This window comes from Mustelus asterias, chromosome 28 (assembly GCF_964213995.1).
Source record: "Mustelus asterias chromosome 28, sMusAst1.hap1.1, whole genome shotgun sequence".
NCBI classification, from domain to species: Eukaryota; Metazoa; Chordata; class Chondrichthyes; order Carcharhiniformes; family Triakidae; genus Mustelus; species Mustelus asterias.
The window spans coordinates 812015-835257 of NC_135828.1; the positions used below are offsets into that span (position 1 = coordinate 812015).

A 23243-nucleotide genomic window follows, 5' to 3' on the forward strand; every position below is an offset into this window, starting at 1 on the left:
GCTCTGCAATCTCATCCTTTGCCTCCCAAAGAATCCTAGGATATATTTCATCAGGCCCAGGGGACTTATCGACCTTGGGGGTTTTCCTTGATCCAACCCGCCAAGGGCTTCTCATGCCCCCTCCTAGCTCTCCTAAGCCCCTTTTTCAGCTCATTCCTTGCTAACTTGTAACCCTCAATCGAGCCATCTGAACCTTGTTTCCTCATCCCTACACAAGCTTCCCTCTTTTTACAAGACTTTCCACCTCTTTTGTGAACATTCCACCTCGTTTTGCAGTAAGAAAAATAAAAGTATGGGTGGGTTTACTGTGTCAGTGCAGAATATCCAGGCAATGACAAGACCGTAGGAAACTGAGGCTGTTCATGCTGGCCAAATGTCTGGCTGCCTTCCACCTTTTCCTATCCTGGCTCTTCAACTTATTACTGAAGCAGAATTTGGTTTGAATTCCTTTTTAAATACTTCAAATGAATGAAGAAGTTATTACTGCCAGTGAGTAACATCACTGAGTGCACCCAAGGTTCTACTGCTGTAGTCCACCAATTTGGATTGTGGATGTGTAATATCAAGCAGCTTTTTTATCCCATAGTGAGTGGAGAAGGACTCAGTGTGTATTGCATGTTGACTGGTGATTTGCACTCATTTTCAGATTCGCTGGAATTCAGTGATGAGTCAAACTCCATCTTTTCCGATGTTGGTAGAAAACCAATGAACAGGCAGGAGAAAGCCAAGGAAAATACCAGGAAAATTTTCCATGGACCTAAACGGGTAAGAATTTCGAGCTGCTGGCAAACTGGAATGTGCCACAAGGTGATCTACCCTTCTCTGCGCTTAGTTAGTACCAAGTGTTTTATTTACATCAGGAGTGTTTAAGCGTTTTTCTTGCTTGGCGACCCAACTATGTGCCATGGAACCTCCAACCATGTATAAATTTTCACTGTGTTCCCATTCTGCTGCATGTCTCAAGTTATAAGTAATCTAATGCTACCATCAGTGTAAAAGGTCATAGCAACCACATTGCAGTGATAACTTGAACTGACTGTTCCGGAGCACAAGGTGAAAGACAAGTAAAAGTCAGCAATGAAATTGCACTTGGCCTGTGGGATTCCTACTTCCATTTTCCTAATATTCTGCACACTGGCTCTTCCACATGCTGGATCATAATGACCCTGACCCATTTCTTCCTGGTCACCATCCCAGACTGTGTGAAATATATGATAACTTGTGTTGATAAGAACTTCTGTTTGTTGAGTTTAAAATTCTGTATCATTTGTTGCTTGCTCATCCATTCCTGGCTTGGGAATGTTTCTCCCATACCCCTGATGTTGCTACTGGGATCTATTCGTGAGCAAGGGGGAGGGGGAGAGAAACTAAGAAGCAACTGGTTTTCTTAAGATCTGCAGTGTTGACCTTTCTGAAATTGGCAACTGGAGAGAATGGCAGAGCACCCAGCTGCTGCTCTGGGGTGTGTTGGTCATGTGAATGGTTTTGACTTCAGACTGTAGCAGCTTTCTTCTACACTGCCTGAATAAAGGGCTTTGTGGTCCTGCTAAGACACCTTTGTATTGGTTTGCAAACAAAGCTGCCTGATTATGTCAGAATGGATTAGACCTCATTGTGTCCCAAGACAAAATCTGAACCCTTGTATTTTCCACTGAAGTTGATGGTTGTTTCGATGCAGTAAAACTGATATTTCTGCTGAAGAAAGAGTATTCAGGATAATGTTCCTGCATTCTTTCATCTTCAATTTAAAATGATTCAATTAAGCTGTATTTTAGGTGGTTCCAACACTGGAAAAGTGTGGTGACCAAGTGTTTTTGGAATTAGGTTAGTTGCTAGGTAGAGTTATTCAAACCCGCACCAAGTTGTTATTACTGAATTTAATATCTTGTAATTTGTGGACCATGAAAACATCTGATATGATGTCACCTTTCCCAGTCTGGCTTACACATACCTAGTCTTGCAGTACGTGGGATAGACAGTGAGTATTACCTTAGGACTACCACCAAGGTACAAATATATTTTTTTAAATGTCCTGCAATTGGGTCCAGGATCCAATTACAGTTTGTGTTGAGAGGGATATTGATGAAACTTGCTGAATAGGAATTAAATTGGGTACTGTGCCAATTTAATTGGGACAGTATAATGTAGATGTTTGGAGCTTAATTAATGCAATACCTGGATCATTTTCTTTATTTTAAAGCACAAGTGCATAATCGTGAGGAGGATTACTGTGAAGCAGTACTTCATATTTGGATGAGCTTCATAATCTGCAATTCCAGTTGGAGAGAGAATTGATCACGAGTCAGTTAGTCATTGCAAACACCCTATGGAAGCTTTATGTTTGTACTTGGCGAAGAGCCACTTCATTGATAAGTGTAAAAAGTCCTTCAGTACATGGTTCTGAGTTGTAGTATTAAATGCTTAATAGGATGCAGAAACATTTTTTAAAGTTCATTAATTGAGTGCCCTGATCAGTTCTGTATTTTTTATATAAATGGCTGCTGTTACTTGGACATTGTGGTGCCAAATGGTAAATCTTCCTGTGACTGCTGGTGAACAGATTTCTACCTACAACAGAGTAAATATTCCAATCTCTCTTTCCTGCTTCCCCCCACTCCCAACCTCTAACATATGCTCTAGTTATCCTAGTAGCGTGGTGTGTAAGTGCGCCACTAGACCAGATAGTGGATGATGCATGCCAAACCCTTTCATCTGACATGCTACTTGGACAACTGAATTTATTATGGCCATGGACGTAAATACTCAGTCGGGGGGGGCATGGCTAGTTTTGTTGCAAAACTCTTGCTGGGGGCATCATTATAAAATTAAGAAGTTGAGGGAAGGGAGAGAAGAGGAGAGTCGGGAACTACATTGGAACTCCCAACTGCGTGGAAGTGTACACTTTTGAAACACTGAATTTGGTCAAGTGGATTTATCCCTACAGCAATATTAATTCTAGAAAGAAGGAAGGAAAGTTAGAGGAATACACAGTTAACAATGTTCTTTCACCTTTACATGGCTACCATGAGGTCACAATGAAGAGGAGCCTGTAGATTACCTACCACAGGATGGGGTGGTCCTGGGATGCTGTGGAGAAGATGAAAAGTTCTGACATTATTTTAAATAAATCAAATGCTGGACTGTGAAAAGGACAATTACAGTAATCAGGAAAATTGACTTGGGTTCAGTTGTGTCCAGTTTCAAGACTTAACCCATATATTCTGCAGCAGTTTTCAGTAATTGGCAAAGTGGAGACTGAGAAGAGGTTAAAAGTAGCTGCAAGGCACAGATTCAGATGGGGTGTCTGAAGGCTGTTCTTCCACAGCCAAACACTGAATTTGCCTGGCAATGTAGAAAATAACTTGGGTATGTTTTGTCCACAAAAGCAGAACAAATCCAACCAGTTACTGGCCTGTTGGTCTCCTAATTATCCGCACAGTAACAGAAAGTGTCGCTCATAATGCTGTCAAGTAGCACTACAACACTAATCTTCTCTCTGACACACATTTTGGGTTTTGCCAGGGCCACTCAGCTTCTGACCTCATTACAGCCTTGGTTCAAACACGGACAAAAGAGCTGAACTCGAGGTGAAGTGAGTGTGACTGCCCTAGATATCAAGGCACATTTGACTGAGTGTGCCATCGAGGAGCCCTAGCAAAACTGGAGTCAATGGGAATCAGGAAAAACTCCGTTGGTTGGAGTCAAATCAAGCACAAAGGAAGATGGTTCTGGTTGTTGGTCAGTCATCTCAGCTCCACGACATCACTGCAGGAGTGCTTCAGGGGACTCGGTCATCTTCAGCTGCTTCATCAATGACCTTCCTTCCATCATAAGGTTAAAAGTGGGAATGTTCGCTGATGACTGCACAATGTTCACCATTTGCGGCGACTCACACTGAAACAGTCCATGTCTAAATGCAGCAAGGCCTGGACACTATCCAGGCTTGGACTGACAAGTGGCAAGTCACATTCGTGCCATACAAGTGCAAGGCAATGACCATCTCCAACAAGCGACAGTCTAACCATCGCGCCTTGACATTCAATGACATGACCATCGACTGACCAAGTAGCCTGCTTCCCTTCTAGAATCATTCATCCCTCCATCACTGACCTAAAAGGTAAAAGCTGTGTGTACCATCTATAAGATGTATTGCAGGAACTCACTGAGGTGCCTTAGGTAGTACCTTCCAAACCAATAACCACTACCATCTGGAAGGACAAGAGCAGTGGATGCATGTGAACATCACCACCTAGAAGATCCCTTCCAAGTCATGTGTGATCCTAGCCTGGGAATATATATTCCAGGCTAGGATCACACTGGGTCAAATCCTGAATTCCCTCCTTACCAGCACCGTGGCTGTGTCTGCACCTATGTGCTGCAATGGTTCAAAAAGGCAGCTCGCCACCACCTGCTTAAGGGCAATTGCGGATGGGCAATGAATGCTGGCCTAGTCAGCAAAGCACAAGTCCCTTGAATTATTTTTTTTTAAAGCTGCACATCATCCAGAACAAAGCAGCCCACTTGATTGGCATCACATCCACCACTTCAAACATTCATTCTTTTCACAACCCACACTGGCAGCAGTGTGTATTATACAAAACCCTGAGCATTAGTGCATCTTATGGAGATAGGGTGGGGAGGTGGGCCTAAGTAAGATGCTCTTTCAGAGAGTCTGTGCTGACTTGGGCTGAATGATCTCCTTCTGGATTGTAGGGATTCTATGGATTTTCACTGCAGCTACTTATCAAAGCTCCTTGTATAGCACCTTCCAAACCCATGACCTCGCTACCACGACAAGGGCAACATACATGGGATATCACCACCTGCAAATTCTACTTGAAGTCACATATCATCCTGACTTGCATATATATCACTGTTCCTTCATGATTGCTGGGTCAAAATTCTGGAACGATGTCTCTAACAGTGCTGTGGGTGTATCTGCACTACATAAACTAAAGTGGATCACCACCATCTTCTCCAGGACAATTATGGATGAACAAAACTGCTGGCCTAGACAGCGATGCCCATATACCATGAATTTAAAAAGGTGCTGGATTTCAGAGATCTCTCACTATGGGATGTGTGAGAGTAAGAAGCCAATGTTAATTGTATAATATTGTATGCAGGTGGGAGGCATTAACTCAGGTTTCATTTGGAGATTATTTAAACGGTGCTGTGGTTGAGTTAGATTTGTATTTGTAATGTTTCACTAAATAAAAGTAAGTTCAGTTGTGGATTGGATCCAGTACTGTCCTTTGCCAACTGGCTGTATGGAAATGAATATCGAGACCTCCGTAATACAATTGGATCAATATCTGGCATAGGAACACGTCACCACAATCTCGTGTCCCCTTTTTGCCCTCCTGATTTCTCTCTCAACTGTACTCCTACACCCCCTATACCCTTCAAGGGATTCACTTTATCCCAGCTGCCTATGCATGTCATGTGCCGCCTTCTTCTTGACCAGAGTCTCAATATCCCGAGTCATCCCGGGCTCCCTACTTCTACCAGCCTTGCCCTTCACTCTAAGATGGGAAATATTCATCCTGGAGTTCAGTTACTAGTGGTGTACCGCAAGGATCTGTTTTGGGACCACTGCTGTTTGTCATTTTTATTAATGACTTGGATGAGGGCGTGGAAGGATGGATTAGTAAATTTGCGGATGACACTAAAGTCGGTGGAGTTGTAGACAGTGCGGAGGGAAGTGGCAGGTTACAGAGGGACATAGATAAGCTTGCAGAGCTGGGCTGAGAGGTGGCAAATGGAGTTTAATGCGGAAAAGTGTGAGGTGATTCACTTTGGAAGGAGTAACAGGAATACAGAGTACTGGGCTAATGGTAAGATACTTGGTAGTGTGGATGAACAGAGGGATCTGGGTGTCCATGTGCATAGATCCCTGAAAGTTGGCACCCAGGTTGATAGAACATAGAAAGCCACAGCACAAACAGGCCCTTCGGCCCACAAGTTGCGCCGATCACATCCCCACCTCTAGGCCTATCTATAGCCCTCAATCCCATTAAATCCCATGTACTCATCCAGAAGTCTCTTAAAAGACCCCAACGAGTTTGCCTCCACCACCACCGACGTCAGCCGATTCCACTCACCCACCACCCTCTGAGTGAAAAACTTACCCCTGACATCTCCTCTGTACCTACCCCCCAGCACCTTAAACCTGTGTCCTCTCGTAGCAACCATTTCAGCCCTTGGAAATAGCCTCTGAGAGTCTACCCTATCCAGACCTCTCAACATCTTGTAAACCTCTATCAGGTCACCTCTCATCCTTCGTCTCTCCAGGGAGAAGAGACCAAGCTCCCTCAACCTATCCTCATAAGGCATGCCCCCCAATCCAGGCAACATCCTTGTAAATCTCCTCTGCACCCTTTCAATGGCTTCAACATCTTTCCTGTAATGAGGTGACCAGAACTGCGCGCAGTACTCCAAGTGGGGTCTAACCAGGGTCCTATAAAGCTGCAGCATTATCTCCCGACTCCTAAACTCAATCCCTCGATTAATGAAGGCTAGTACGCCGTACGCCTTCTTGACCGCATCCTCCACCTGCGAGGCCGATTTAAGAGTCCTATGGACCCGGACCCCAAGGTCCTTCTGATCCTCTACACTGCTAAGAATGGTACCCTTCATATTATACTGCTGCTTCATCCCATTGGATCTGCCAAAATGGATCACTACACACTTGTCCGGGTTGAAGTCCATCTGCCACTTCTCCGCCCAGTCTTGCATTCTATCTATGTCTCGCTGCAACTTCTGACATCCCTCCAAACTATCCACAACACCACCTACCTTGGTGTCGTCAGCAAACTTACCAACCTCCACAGCCACTCTCTGCCTTCTGCAGGCAAGCCAGTTCTGGATCCACAAGGCAACAGCCCCTTGGATCCCATGCCCTCTCACTTTCTCAAGAAGTCTTGCATGGGGGACCTTATCGAACGCCTTGCTGAAGTCCATATAGACCACATCCACCGCTCTTCCTTCGTCATAGGGTTGTTAAGAAGGCGTACGGTGTTTTAGCTTTTATTGGTAGAGGGATTGAGTTTCAGAGCCAGGAGGTCATGCTGCAACTGTACAAAACTCTGGTGCGGCCGCATTTGGAGTATTGCGTACAGTTCTGGTCGGCGTATTATAGGAAAGATGTGGAAGTGTTGGAAAGGGTGCAGAGGAGATTTACCAGGATGTTGCCTGGTATGGTGGGAAAATCGTATGAGGAAAGGCTGAGGGGCTTGAGGTTGTTTTCGTTAGAGAGAAGAAGGTTAAGAGGTGACTTAATAGAGGCATACAAGATGATCAGAGGATTAGATAGGGTGGATAGTGAGAGCCTTTTTCCTCGGATGGTGTTGGCTAGCACGAGGGGACATAGCTTTAAATTGAGGGGTGAGAGATATAGGACAGATGTTAGAGGTAGGTTCTTTACTCAGAGAGTAGTAAGGGCGTGGAATGCCCTGCCTGCAGCAGTGGTGGACTCGTCAACGTTGAGAGCGTTCAAGTGGTTATTGGATAAACATATGGATGATATTGGAATAGTGTAGATTAGAGGGGCTTTAGATTGGTACCACTTCGGTGCAACATCGAGGGCCGAAGGGCCTGTACTGCGCTGTAATGTTCTATGTTAAGAGGAATGTGCTTACCCTGAACCCTGGTTAACACACTTTTGAAAGTCTCCCATTTACCAGACATCCATTTACCTTCCCACAGACTCCCCCAACTCACTTTTGAAAGTTCCTGCCTGATGCCATCAAAATTGGCCTTGCCCCAGTTTAGAATTTTAACTTTTGGGCCAGACCTATCATTCTCCATAGCTGTCTTAAAACTAATAGAATTATGGTCACTGGTCCCAAAGTGATCCCTCACTAACACTTCTGTCACCTGCCCTTCATTATTTCCCAAGAGGAGTGGTACTTAATTGGTATTTAAGGCTGGGCAAAACTTTGTAAATGTAAGGCCTTTGCCCAAAATTTTGTCTGATAGAGTTCTCGCATACTATTGTAAGTCACATTGTTGCTTCATGCCATTGAGGCATTCTATGAATGTAAATGTCCTCTTTCTCATGAAATAGGATTCAGTCGTGTCCTTGATGTTTTGCTAGTTAACCCTTTATGGTTTTGGTATCAGTATTGATGTGTCACTGTTAATCTAACCTGGTTTGATTGACCTTTAACCTTGCGTATGTGAAAATTGTGATGAATCTATGCAATGCCAAGTATTAATGTTGCTTTGTATCTGATCAGTTAGTATCAAAACATTTCTAGTTTATTTCAAGCTTTGCTATATTTTCATACAGGGTTGAAAAGGGACTTAGGGAATGGAGATGCTTGTAAAATATTTATGTCCCTTTGTCTTGACCACAACACTAAAAATTAAACAATTTAAGTGGAGATATGGACGTCTAATCCCATTCACACTCAGTTCTGTGCCCTCCAGGATATGTGGTATTTTAAATCCGAGAAACCCATATAGATACAGAGATTGGAGCATGACAAATTTTAAATGTTTGTTAGAACGTTGCCAGCACAACAGGCCATTTGGCCCACGCCAGTGCGGGCTGTTCACTTGAACAATCTTGGCTAAATCCACTGTCCTGCTCTTTCCCCATGACCTTTTATCTTGCTCTACTTCAAATAATTACACACTTTTCAGGATTCAAAGCGAGCACACACACTTGGCAAATGGCCAACTAAATTCCAGTGCCATATTTCCTGGAAAGATTTACTCCGTCTAACCCCACAATCTAACGTGTTCTCATTTACTTCAATCCCTGTTGAAATAATAATTCTGAACTTTGGAAGGCAGTAGAAAATGCTGTTTATTTCAAGGGGCTGATTGCAGTCCTTGGTTGCAGTGTAAAGGGGAAACTAACTGACCAACTTCTGGTGCCACCTCTTCTCTCATGGTCAGTTTTAATCTAAAAAGCAAAGAATGAATTATTTTTCTATAATTGAGAGAGAAACCGAGAAACTTTCACTTTCTTTAATAACCTTGCTGTCCTAAAACACTTTCCAGTCGAAGTTTTTTTGAAGTGTAGTAACTGTTTTAAAGATGTGATGTAGAAAAATTGCAAAGTCTCTATGTTAAGGTTTCTGTGCTGCAAGTTTGCTCACAGATAATAGTGATATTTTAGTCAGTCTGTTTCAGCACTGTCTTCAACAGTGTTTGGCTAATTTCAATGTGTCCCCTGTTTAAAAAAAAATACATAGAAATTAAATTTCTGGTGTTTCACATGTGTATAAGGAGATAATGGTTCTCATTTGTGACCAAAATAGGCCCAATTATGTCTTTGTATGAAAAGACCTTGGGGAATACTGTTAGTCTAAAAAAGCTGTCAGAAATGCTCTTGTTGTTGGTTTGTGATGAGGTTGGGCTGAACTACATCACTTCATCCCACCAGCAGGCCCTGACAGTGTGACAAATGGACACGTCAACGCTGGTGCTTTGTGCCTTGTGACAGCGTAAAACCGGCTGCATTTTCCTGTCAATTACCACTAGTCCCTCAGGCAAATATCTGACCTTGTCACAACTGATGGTATTGGGCTGAAATTTTGAAAGCAAATAATGCAAACAGTTTGCATGTACCTTGCCATCAGCAAGGTGGCAGTATGGAGGTTCAGTTTCTGAAAAGCTGAGTGATTTATTCTGCAGAAATTTTAAAAATTACCAAGCAGCAATGCTCACCAGAACTCTCTGGTAACAGGCATTTTACAATCGACCCAGTAAAATACTTAGTAAGTTGCAGTGAGACAATACATTGGATCAGCTGAGGGAAGCTAGCCACATTAAGCCATACCTTGAGATTTTCCAGCATTTTCTATCTTTGTTTCAGATTCCAAGATCCACAGTAATCTGCTTTTATCTTTCAGTCTTAAGTTCAGTTAATGCTGAGTGCTTCACAAAATGAATTATTTTGGAATGTACTGACGATTCTTGTCTCTGTTAATGTGGCAGCTATTTGGTACATAAGATCCCAAGAAACATCAGTGTGATGAATGGTCAATTTATCTATTTTTAATGGTCTTAGCTTAAAGTCTTAAAAACATGGAGCACAGAACAGGCTATTCAACCTATCACGCCTATTTCCAGTGCACTGGCTTTGTTAACTAGATATACTAAAAGGAATTGGCAAAAGAACCACAAATGACATGAAATATTTTGAACACTGAATTGCTATGATCCAAAATACAGTGGCTGAAAATGTGCTGGAAACACATTCAATAGTAGTTTTCAAAAGGGAATTTATAAATGCTTGAAAAAATATTACAGGACTATAGGCAAAGAGTCGGGATAGGTACAATGAACAGATGGCCACTTGTTGTGCTGTATTCTATAAATTCTATTTGCTTTTAGGGCTTGTATTCAATGATTACGTTTGTGTTTCCCTGAAAATCGGAAAGCAGTGACCTTGGTTGTTGGTGATTTTAGCAAGTTCTGTTAGCTTGCAAATAAAGGTTGGATTCCTTGATTGTGGCAAATGGCGCAACATTACCGAGTAGGTCATGTCTGTCTTAAACCAATTCAGTTCCTTAGAAAGACATCTTGCATTTTGTTGCTTGTAATTAATCCAGTCAAATTACCATGTACAGATTAGTGAAGCAAGAAAGGATGAGTTGCTCCTAAACCGATCCAAATTATAATGTCCAGACCTGATTTGGGAGCTTAATGGAATGCATTCAATCTTTGGGGGTGACGGGACAAGTTGATAAGGCTGTTGAAACAGCTTGCAGACATTTGAACTTTCTAAATAGACAAGTGCAAAAGCAAAGACTTTAAATCAATCTTAATCACTGGTTAGCCCTCAGCGAGGTTATTGGGTCCAAATCTGGGCACAAGATTTGTGAGGATGACGGCAGTTAAGAAGGTGCAGAGGAAATTTGCTAAAATGGTACCTGGTTTGAGGAACTCAGTTAATGTGGAGAGACTGGCGAAACTGGGATTGTTCTCAAAGCAGAGAAGGTTAAAGGAGAATGTAATAGAATCCCTACAGTGCAGAAGGAGGCTGTTCGGCCCATCAAATCTACACCGACCACAAACCCACCCAGGCCCTATTCCCGTAATCTCTATTTATCCTTGCTAGTCCTCCAGGCACTAAGGGGCAATTTAGCATGGTCAATCAACCTAACCTGCACATCTTTGGACATCTTTAATAGAGGTGTTCAAAACTATATAAGGCTTTGATGGAGCAGATTAAGAGAGCTGGAGGGAGGGTCTGTAACCAGAGCATACAGACTTGAGGTAAGAGGCAGTTAAGGAGGTTAAAACTGCACACAATATTCCAGGTGTGGTCTCACCAAGGACTTGTATAACTGCAGCAAGATATCCCTGCTCCAGTACTCAAATTCTCTCGCTATGAAGGCCAACATGCTACTTGCTTTCACTGCCTGCTGCACCTGGAACTTTTAAGACACCAGGTCTAGTTGCACACTCCCATCTCCCAGTCAATAGCCATTTAGATAATCTGCCTTCCTGTTTTTGTTGGCAAATTGGATAACCTCTTATTTATCAACATTATAATACATCTGTCACCTCCCCCCCCCCCCCCCCCCCAAAAAAGCTGTGTGCCACCTGCAAATTTAGCAACACTACACTTAGTTCCCTCATCTAAATCGTTAATATACATTATGAATAGCTGGAGTACCCACTAGTCATGGCCTGCCACTTGGAAAAAGACTCTTTTATTCCTACTCTTTGTTTCCTGCCAGCTGATCAGTTTTCAATCCATCTCAATACACCATCCCCAATCCTATTTGCTTTAATTTTAACGCTAATTTTTCTGATTTGATTTATTATTATCACGTATTAGTATACAGTGAAAAGTATTGTTTCCAGCGCGCTATACAGACAAAGCATACCGTTCATAGAGAAGAAAAGGAGAGAGTGCGGAATAACAGGGTTGTCGTGATGGGAGACTTTAATTTCCCAAACATCGATTGGAATATCCCTAGGGTAAGGGGTTTGGATGGGGAGGAGTTTGTTAGGTGTGTTCAGGAGGGTTTCCTGACACAGCATGTGGATAAGCCTACAAGAGGAGAGGCTGTACTCGATCTGGTACTGGCTAATGAGCCTGGACAGGTGTCGGATTTCTTAGTGGGGGAGCACCTTGGGGATAGTGATCATAACTCTATCTCCTTAACGCTAGCATTGGAAAGAGATTGGATCAGGCAAGCGAGGAAAGTGTTTATCTGGAGTAAGGGGAAATATGAAGCCATCAGGCAGGAGATTAGAGGTGTAAATTGGAAGGAGGCATTCTCGAGGAAAAGTACTGAAGTAAGGTGGCAGATTTTCAAGGAATGTTTGTCTGGAGCTCTGCATGACAACGTTCCGATGAGACAGGGAGGTGTTGGTAGGTTATGGGAACCGTGGTGCATGAAAGCTGCACTGAACCTAGTGAGAAAGAAAAGGAAAGCGTACAAAAGGTTCAGAGAGCTAGGCAATGATAGGGATCTAGATGAGTATACGGCTTGTAGGAAGGGACTTAAGAAAGAAATTAGGAGAGCCAGAAGGGGTCACGAGAAGGCCTTGGCAGGTAAGATTAAGGAGAACCCTAAGGCGTTCTATAAATATCTGAAGAGTAAAAGGATGAGATGTGAAGGAATAGTACCTATAAAAGGTGACGGTGAGAAAGTCTGTACAGAACCAGAAGAAATAGCAGAGGTGAGGTGCTTAATGAATATTTTACCTCTGTATTCACGGTGGAAAAAGACCTGGGTGGTTCTACTACAGGATTGAGGTGGACTGAAAAGATTATGTGGACATTAAGAAAGAGGATGTGTTGGAAATTTTGAATAGCATCAAGATAGATAAGTTGCCGGGACCGGATGGGATGTAGCCCAGGTTACTGTGGGAGGCGAGGGAAGAGATTGCAGAGCCTCTGGCGATGATCTTTGCGTCGTCGATGGAGACGGGAGAGGTTCTGGAGGATTGGAGGATTGTAGATGTGGGTCCTATATTCAAGAAAGGGAATAGGGATAGCCCAGGAAATTACCGACCGATGAGTCTAACCTCAGTGGTTGGTAAGTTGATGGAGAAGATCCTGAGGGACAGGATTTATGAACATTTAGAGAAGTTTAGTATGCTCAAAAGTAGTCAGCACGGCTTTGTCAAAGGCAAATCGTGCCTTACGAGCCTGGTGGAGTTCTTTGAAAATGTGACTAAACACATTGACAAAGGAAAAGCGGTAGATGTGGTTTACATGGACTTCAGCAAGGCGTTCGATAAGGTCCCCCATGCAAGACTTCTCGAGAAAGTGAGAGGGTATGGGAACCAAGGGGCTGTTGCCTTGTGGATTCAGAACTGACTTGCCTGCAGAAGGCAGAGAGTGGTTGTAGACGGGTCTTTTTCTGACTGGAGGTCGGTCACCAGCGGAGTGCCCCAGGGATCTGTTCTGGGACCCTTGCTGTTTGTCATTTTCATAAATGACCTGGATGAGGAAGTGGAGGGATGGGTTGGTAAGTTTGCTGACGACACGAAGGTTGGTGGTGTTGTGGATAGGTTGGAGGGATGTCAGAAGCTGCAGCGTGACATAGATAGGATGCAAGACTGGGCGGAGAAGTGGCAGATGGACTTCAACCCGGAAAAATGTGTAGTGGTCCATTTTGGCAGGTCAAATGGGATGAAGGAGTATAATATCAAGTGTAAGACTCTTAGCAGTGTAGAGGATCAGAAGGACCTTGGGGTCCGGGTCCATAGGACTCTTAAATCGGCCTCGCAGGTAGAGGAGGTGGTTAAGAAGGCGTATGGTGTGCTGGCCTTTATCAATCAAGGGATTGAGTTTAGGAGTCGGGAGATAATGATGCAGCTTTATAAGACCCTCGTCAGACCCCACTTGGAGTACTGTGCTCAGTTCTGGTCGCCTCATTACAGGAGGGATGTGGAAATGATTGAAAGGGTGCAGAGAAGATTTACAAAGATGTTGCCTGGATTGGTTGGCATGCTTTATGAGGATAGGTTGAGGGAGCTCGGTCTTTTCTCCTTGGAGAGACGAAGGATGAGAGGTGACCTGATAGAGGTGTACAAGATGTTGAGAGGTATAGATCGGGTGGATTCTCTGAGGCTTTTTCCCAGGGCTGAAATGGCTGCTACGAGAGGACACAGGTTTAAGGTGCTGGGGAGTAGGTACAGAGGAGATGCCAGGGGTGAGTTTTTCACTCAGAGGGTGGTGGGTGAGTGGACACGGCTGCCGTCAGTGGTGGTGGAGGCAAACTCGATAGGGTCTTTTAAGAGACTTCTGGATGAGTACATGGGACTTAATAGGATTGAGGGTTATAGGTAAGCCTATATATAAGCCTAGGTAGGTAGGAACATGACTTGCGCAACTTGTGGGCTGAAGGGCCTGTTTGTGCTGTATTTTTTCTATGTTCTAATGTAATGTTACAGTCATAGCTAGGGTTAGAGAAATATCAACTTAATACAAGGTAGGTCCATTCAAAAGTCTGATGACAGCAGGAAAGAAGCTGTTCTTGAGTCGGTTGGTACGTGACATCAGACTTTTGTATCTTTTTCCTGACAGAAGAAGGTGGAAGAGAGATTGTCCGGGGTTCGTGGGGTCCTTGATTATGCTGGCTGCTTTTCCGAGGCAGTGGGAAGTATAGACCGAGTCAATGATGGGAGGCTGGTTTGTGTGATGGATTGGGCTTTGTTCACGACCGTTTGTAGTGTCTTGCTGTCTTGGACAGAGCAGGAACCATACCAAGATATGATACAACCAGAAATAATGATTTCTATGGTGCATCTGAAAAAGTTGGTGAGAGTCGTAGCGACCATGCCAAATTTCCTTAGCCTCCTGAGAAAGTAGACGAGTTGGTGGGCTTTCTGAACTATAGCATCGGTGTGGAAGGACCAGGGCAGGTTGTTGGTGAACTGGATGCCTAGAAACCCAAAGCTCTCGACTATTTCCACTTCATCCCTGTTGATGTAGACAGGGACATGTCCTCCTCCATGCTTCCTGAAATTGATGACTATCTCCTTCATTGAGGGAGGGATTATTCTCGTTACACCACTTCACCAGGTTCTCTATCTCATTCTACTGTACTCTGTTTCATCATTGTTTGAGATCCAACCTACTATGGTGGTGTCATCAGCAAATCTGAAAATAGAGTTGGAGGGGAATTTGGCCAATAGGTCATAGGTGTATAAGGAGTATCGTAAGGGGCTGAGGACACGGCCTTGTGGGGCATCAGTGTTGAGGATGACAGTGGAGGAGGTGTTGTTGTCTATCCTTACTAATCTCTTATGTAGGACTTTGTCGAAAGCCTTCTGAAAGTTCAAAGGAACCACGTCCACTGGCTCCCTCCCATCAACTCTACTACATTCTCGAAGAATTCCAGTACATTAGTCAAGCATGATTTCCCTTTAAATCCATGCTGACTCTGTCCAATCCTGTTACTGTTTTTCAAATGCTTTGCTATTAAATCTTTTATAATGGTCTCTAGCATTTTCCCCATTACTGACATCGGGTTGACTGATCTCTAATTCCCTGTTTACTCGCTACCTCCCTTTTTAAATAGTGGGGTCACATTAGCTACCCTCCAACCTGTAGGAACTGTTCCAAAGTCTACAGAATCTTGGAAGATGACCACCAATGCATCCACTATTTCCAGGGTCACTTCCTTAAGTAATCTGGAATGTAGATTATAAGGCCCTGAGGATTTATTGGCCTTTGTTCTCTATTATAAATTCCCCTGTTTCTGGATAAGGGACCTACATTTGTCTTCACCAATCTTTTTATCTTCACATACCTATAGAAGTGTATACAGTCAGTTTTATGTTCCCTGCAAGCTTACTCTTGTGCCCTATTTTCCCCTTAATCAATCTGTTGTCCTCCTTTACTAAATTCTAAAATGCTCCCAGTCCTCAGGTCTGCTATTTTTTCAGGGAAATTTGTATATCTTTTGCTATGATGGAAGGAAGGTCATTGATGAAGACGGTTAGGCCTAGGACACCAAACTAAGGAACTCCTCCAGTGATGCGTGGCTTGAAGAAGTAACTTGTTTTGGACATCGAATAGTCAAAGTGACTGAGAATTAGTGGTTGCTGTTTTTGTGATACAGACTGTATAATTAAAGTCGAAAGCTCTCTTTTTAATGCTATTTTTCCATCTCTTGTACAGTCTCCTACTAAAGCTGTGTATAATGCCAGACACTGGAATCAGCCTGAGCCAGAGGAGCTTCCTACAACACTGTCACTATCTCACAACGCATTGGGGAGTGCTGCAAGTAAACAGCCACTGACGCAGTCTCAGGCAGCACCGGTGAGTAACAGTGCCAGGGCCTGTAAAGAGTGCCAAAACCGGGTGTAAGTGAGTACAGTAACCTGTGGGTAGGTCAGATGATATGGTTAGTATCAGAGCTGAACTCTGCCATTTCACATGATCTTGGTCAGTGCTAAAGTTAACTGCTGTCGCTAATCTCTTCCTATAAAGCTGCAAATTCTCTCTCTTTTTTCAGAAGTCTGCTTCGTCTGCAACATTTTCTTCTTGGCTCATGAGTAACCATTGAAAAGCTGCTTGTCTGCCCTTGCAACTTTACCCCACTACTGATTCTTCCACACCCATTCCTTCTGATAGTTTCTGTCTCTCCGAAAGAGAAGCTGACTCCTTCTGGTTCATTCTCTCCAATTTATTTTATTGGGGTTGGTGGTGTGAGGGAGGAGAGAGAGAGAGAGCCTCCCTCCATTGCTTCTTTTTGACCTCCCATTGACAATATCATCCGGCTTTGTCCCAAACCTATCAAATTTACCCATCCTGTCTTCCTATTTTGTTCCTCCTTTCCTTCATCCATCTCTCCAATCTAATTTTGAATGCTGACAGTTCTGCTGTATTCACTCATTCAGGAAGGGAATTCTATACCACCAAAGAATTTCTCCCGTCCTCTTAAATCTTTTGTATCTCTTGCCCCTCATTCTTGGCCCACAATGACTGGAAGCATTCTGCTTCTAACTACCGATTTTTCTGAAGCATTCTTTGTATTCACATTGTGCTAGGCAAAGTCCTGGTAAATATGTTATATCATCCCAAATTCCTCAATATCCTTCTTATTGGAGCTCAGAACTGCACACCATCCTCTAACTGAAGTACTCATTCTCTATCCATTTCTGCTTCAATATTGAAGTGTGTTGATCTCACTGCTCCCTTTTGAAGCTGACTATTTTCTCTTTATTTAGATTATTTCATCCTTAAAAACTTGAGTGACAGTTGGTAACACTTCTCAACAGATATGTTTGATTAAATCAACATTTGGTGCTTGAATCTCCCACAGCTGGTTAGCACTGCTGCCTCACAATGCCAGGGACCTGGGTTCATTTCCAGCTTTGGGTGACTGTCTGTTGTGGAGTTTGCACATTCTCCTTGTGTCTGCATCAGTTTCCTCCCACAGTCCAAAAATGTGGAGGTTAGATGGATTAGCCTTTGTAAATGTATGGGGTTACAGGGATGGGGGAGTTGGGGAGGTATTCTCTTTAAGCCAGTGCCGACTTGATGGGTCGAATGGCTTCCTTCTGCACTGTAGGGATTCCATTCTATGATCTGGCACTGTACTCTGCTGCCTAGATATAATTTTTTATACTTCAGTATCACTTGTGCCCATCTGCTGGTCTACGTAGCACCCCATTCTCCTCTGCACTGAACTAGCATTCTGACTCAAATTCCTGTTTTAGTACTTACTGTTCCTCCCTCATTCTGTCACTGCTCCCAACTCAAACTCTAGCAACCAGTGACCCACTTACAGCTGACTGACAGTTGGCTACCAAATGACTTGCGTTTACACAACTTAAAATCTAAGCTTAAATTTCATTTTGATCATCTGCCTGTACGTTTCCTCTAGGCAGTCATTTTGGCAACTTTTGCTTTTGATGGGAGCCTGCCCCACATTGTGTGTGGGGAGGCAGAGTTTCTTCACTCCTGTTTCCCTTCAAGCGTTTTATCTTTAAAACCTCTGTCCTTGGCTCCTATGTAGAGTTTAATGTCAGTAGTATGCTGGTATTATCAATGTCCTTCTGTGATGACCCTCAACAGTGAGCTGTTACTCTCCACAAGTAAACATTTTTCTTCTGAAATAGCAGAAATTATAAACCTGTAATTGTTTTTCCAAATGTTTGAGTGGACTGTAAATGCTCCATTCTGCTACTTCCCCTCCCATGAATCATTGTCTATTACTGTATGAGCTGGTTAGACACTGTACAGCACTTAAATATCTCTCAAATTAATGGGCCGGTCATGCTTACAAAATTAGCCAGGTAATTTTCAAAAATCATATCAACTTCTGCTTGCAGACGCATTCACCTAACTGTGGATTTTGATAGGGTGGATATCTCGAACCATGCCATGAAACTGAGCAGCTCTGCAGAACTAACCTGGAACTAACTAAATGACCTAGATGGAGTTTGTGCTGCTACCAAGTTGCACTAATGGTTGCGCCAACATTAGGTGGATAGCTGCTGGTTACATGCTGCTCAAAACAGTGAATATATCAATGAAAAAATAAATTTTATTGAAGCTTTTCATCTTGCATTCAACAAGACAATCACAATCATACCAATGTCAGGGGAAACTGCACAACATCCTTACACTATATGAGAAGAAGGTGCTGATTGGTTGTTCTTTCTGTCTGCGAAGAACAGGTCCTTATGCATTAGTATATGTAGCTTCCAGTTCACGCAAACATGCCTGCGAGCCCCAATGACAATCTTAAACTGGTTGTCAGTGTAATTTTTAGCATACTGAAGATTATTTAGCAAATGTTGTCCAAACGCAGAATCGCATGTAATGTCGGGCACTGTTTAGAGTTATGCAAGCACGGGCTGGTTGGGTACAGTCTGTACTTTGTCCGTTATGGATAGTAGATGGGGCATGCTGTTTGACACGATCTGCCAGTCAGTCTTCAGGATGTACTGACGACATACCTAGTATTACATTGGCACTGAAATTCATATACCACATTACTCATTTGTATGATAGGCAGAATATAGGCAGCATTATGTTAGTGGTGAATGCCACCCATTGCTATTGCATAGGTGCAGCATGAAAAGTTAGTTTCACCTGTTGCTCAAATTTTTGAGATACCTTGCCTTTCCAGGGTAATCTGAGGTAATGTGGACACTTCAAGACTGAAAATGACACCCTCAGGCCTGTTCATGAGTTTGTGCAATATACAGCGAGCAATAATCTGATCAGTATAGCCACTGACCCGCAGGATGTCTTTGATCTACCCTATATTAGCATCAAACTTACATAGTGAGCAAATGGATTGTGCCCTACTCGTGCTGCTACCGATCATGCCACTGTTATAGTGAATGGAACTAAGAATTTCAATCCATATATTGAGTAGTGAAGGTAGGCTTGGGGTAGACTGTGGTAGAGAACTCCCTGGAAGTTAATTTGGCTGCTCCATTTCGAAGATGTGTCCAAAAACCGGTGTCCACTAAAGATATTGAATCCTTAAAAGTGTGCCTAGCTGATCTAGTGCATTTATGATGTTGCAGTATTCCAAACAGGCTGAATTTTCACCAGCAAGGCGAGTATCTTACACCGGCGAAAGATCTTAAGATCAACCTGGACATACACATCAGTAAATCTGACAAAGGGACGGGAATAGTCTTCGAAAGGCCTACTCCTGCTTCTAGTTTCTGTGTTTCTATGTTTCCATAATAAGTGTGACTATATCAACAGAATGTATGTCATTCTTAATGATGGATCTAAAATCATACCCATTGGACCTGCTGGTGAGCATGTATATATGGCCATGCAGGGCTTGGATTTCGATGATAATGCTGTGTTCATGTAACATTGTTCACCTATTCACCAGTGTTCTACTTAAGGAAGCCATAGATATTTGTGCTGTAACACTATATCATGGAAATCTAGACCTGCCACCAATGCATGAATTGGTATTCGTTGAGCTTAGCACAGTTGAGCGGCAGCTGTTGAGTGGTTAGCACTGCTGCCAGGGACCCGGGTTTGATTCCTGGCTTGGGTCACTCTCTGTGTGGAGTTTGCATGTTCTCCACGTATCTGCATGGGTTCCTCTGCGTGCTCCGGTTTCCTCCCACATTCTGAAAGACGTGCTGGTTAGGTGCATTGTCCCGAACAGGCGCCGGACTATGGCGACTCGAGGAATTTCACAGTAACTTCATTGTGACTAATAAATGAACTTTATAACTTTTTATGGACTCTGTCTGAATAGATGGTCCAGCTTTCACAAACATTTTTTATTGGGTTCCATGACAAACATGTCTTCCATTGAATGGCACCTAACTTCCTAATCTTCGCATATTTGGTGCATGTAGATGTTACATTTGCTGCATTTAAATCCACAGCAGCATGTAATAATTTCCTTGCATGTCTTAATGGGCTCCACCCTATACTCAGATTTACTTGTCAAATGAGCTTCCTCTCCTTGGATTTACTTGAGAAATTTGCCAGGGAATTCTCTACCACGGTCTACTGCAAGCCTATCTTCACTGGTTAGTGTATGCATGGAATGTTTACAGTTTCACGCTGCAAGATTGGTCTTATTGGCAACATCGTAAATAGGGCTCAAGCCATTTGTCAAGTGTGTAAGCTATGCATCCCAAAGACGGGTGTGGATCATATTAAAAACCAATATCCCATTGCAACAGGTAAAGTACAAACTATCCAATAAGCCTGTTCTTGCTAAAGGCAAAACAATGTCCAACATTACATGTGGTTCCATGGTTAGACAACATTTGCTCAATAACCCTCAAGTGTGCTAGAAATTACACTGACAGCCAAGTTAAGATCGTCAGTTGGGCTTGCAGCGTGGTGCATTTGTGTATACTGGAAGCTACATTAATACACAGGGTCCTGTTCTTCGCAGACAGAAAGAACATGTACACATATTGCACCTGTTTCAGCTAAACTAAGTAAGTGATAGCCATTTGCTGATTCATTCTCCGGGCAATGCCTTGACCAATCAGTCAAGTTGCCATTGTTTAAATTTTAAACAATGTTTGGCAGTTAACTGGTGCATCAGCTGGTGCATTCTCCATGACAACATCTCTACCAATCAAGAGTCCACTTGCCAACCAGTCAGCATCCTCTTCTCATACAGTATAATGTTGTTGTATCCCCTGACATTGGTACTCTTGCAATTGTCCTGGTGGGTTCAAGATGAAAAGCTATGACAAAATGTCTTTTTTCAGCATTTCTCAAGTTTTTTGTGCTACCAAGTGACTTATCGGTGAGTATATGGTTTTGTGTATCAATATAAGAAAAAGAATAAGAATGAGAACAAGATTGGCGAATGAGAGCGAGAAAAACTAAAGAAGGTTAATTATATGATGCAGACTTGCATTATTAATACTGAAATGGTCAGACTGTTAAGCATTTACTGGGTTAACTTAAGCAATCTAATTGAAACTGTTTAGCAGTAGAAGCACTGCTATTTTCATCTGTAATCATGGCGGTTTGGGGTTGGATTTTCCGCCAGAATTTCAGCTCCACTGTCAGCCACGGCTGGTGGCGAGGAACACTAAGCGTCACTGGTGAAAGATCCTGAGCTTTGTTGTTGCTATTCCTGACGTAAATGTAGCTATGTTGAACTGCTACCCCCTCCCCCCCCTCAATCTTGTTCTCAGTTTTTCTTTGCGTTGCTTTCGGAACCTTGCATTATTTTTTGTGACAGTGGTTTGTAGTGGTAGCTTTTATGTAACTGGTTCAGTACAGTGGTGGAGTGGGGCAATGGTCATCAGATTGGAAAGGCCTGTGCCTGTCAATAAAATATCAGCCCTGGTGGTTTCAAACATTGTGGGATAATGTACTGCAGTTGAAGCTCTTTCTGTGAACATGGCAGACCGGGGCCAATAATTAACAAATGTTTTCGGTTCGTTAGAAAATTTATCCTTATCTGGTTTATTGTATTGTTTATAGGCTATTATCGCCTTAAAGGAAACTAGTCAGAAGGATGAGGGGGTCTTCAAAGCCCCTCCCCCTCCACCTCGTGTGATAAAAACAGTGACGATACCAACCCAACCATACCAAGACATTGTAACTGCACTGAAATGTAGGAAGGAAGATAAAGAGGTACCAGACTCGGCTGTTCTAATTTATTTAACGTGTTCGATATTAAAAGCATATTGAGGTTTTTAAAGTTTGTGTTATCTACCTTGAATTGCTAGAGAACTAATGGTCATTGAATATGCATATTAGCACCTCTCAGGAAATAGTAAATAAGTTTGAAGTGTTCAATATGCGACATAATGTTCAGTCAACTGTGTTCAGAGCCTTGCTCTTGGAACCCATTAATAAACTTCCCTGCTCATTCTCGGTGATCCGTGGCTCTTAGTGTGTACCCTTTCCCCTTGCTATCCTCTTCTGCAGTATGTAGAGGCTCTCTCTGCCTGAACAGTTGGTGGTGTGTTAGGTAAGCTGTATCCTTATGTTATAGATCACCTATTTCAGAAGGATCCCTTTCCTGAGGACAAGCGAGAGCTTGAGGACTGGGAATTTGCTAAGCGGCAGAAACTCTTCCCTTCGGATTCTATTTGGGCAAAGAAGATTCTTTTTTGAGTTTTTAGCCCCCAAGTACAGGAGGATTTTGATTTAACGTAGCTGCCCATTATGCATACCAGTCTCCAGATCTTCCAGAGTGTCCAGCCTGCTGGGCAAACTGTCAGTTACAGTTCCACCTGAAGGATGTTCATTCACATTGCAGGATGAGGGAAGCCTACACAAAGTTCCACTGGTTCAGTGACACTAAAATGCGCAAAGTCCCATGTCTATAGGTTGCCTGCCTGCAGTGGCAGCTCAGCAACGCCTGCAATATTTCAACTGATTAAGTTTACCATTTTCAACTAAGGACTGTACACTGAACTGTCCTGCAGATAAATTGGTCAGGATGGTGTCTGATTGAATGGCGGGACAGGCTCGAAAGGCTGAATTGCCTACTCCTGCTCCTAATTCCTATGTTCCTATGTGTATGTGCTAAGAGGTGTTGCCCTGGTTTGTAAGTTGGGTTTTGCTGTGCAAGGTTAACTCTGCTTTCAGCCAGTGTAAAGTGCAGTGTTATTTTTATTTCAGTTGTACACTGTGGTTCAGCACGTGAAGCACTTCAATGATGTGGTGGAATTTGGAGAAAACCAAGAGTTTACGGATGACATTGAGTACCTCCTCAGTGGACTGAAATGTTCTCAGCCTCTCAACACACGCTGCCTTAGGTATGTGTTGTGATTGAAGTCTCTGCTCAACAGGGATCTGCTCAAGGGTAGTTTAAATAGAGAAATTATTTTAT

At 43.0% G+C, this 23243-nt stretch overlaps 1 protein-coding gene across 3 annotated transcripts in view; it reads left to right on the forward strand.

The window, feature by feature from the left end:
* The window catches only part of LOC144480178 (wings apart-like protein homolog), a 207245-nt gene that overhangs the window by 125027 nt on the left and 58975 nt on the right, over positions 1-23243 (forward strand). For 2 of the 3 annotated variants that reach the window (XM_078199330.1, XM_078199329.1), the window contains 4 exons: positions 647-765; positions 16109-16249; positions 21884-22036; positions 23033-23169. In XM_078199330.1, coding sequence (XP_078055456.1) covers positions 647-765; positions 16109-16249; positions 21884-22036; positions 23033-23169 — 550 coding nt within the window. Of the gene's footprint in view, positions 1-646; positions 808-16108; positions 16250-21883; positions 22037-23032; positions 23170-23243 lie in introns of all 3 variants that reach the window. The other variant, XM_078199328.1, reaches the window with a different exon arrangement.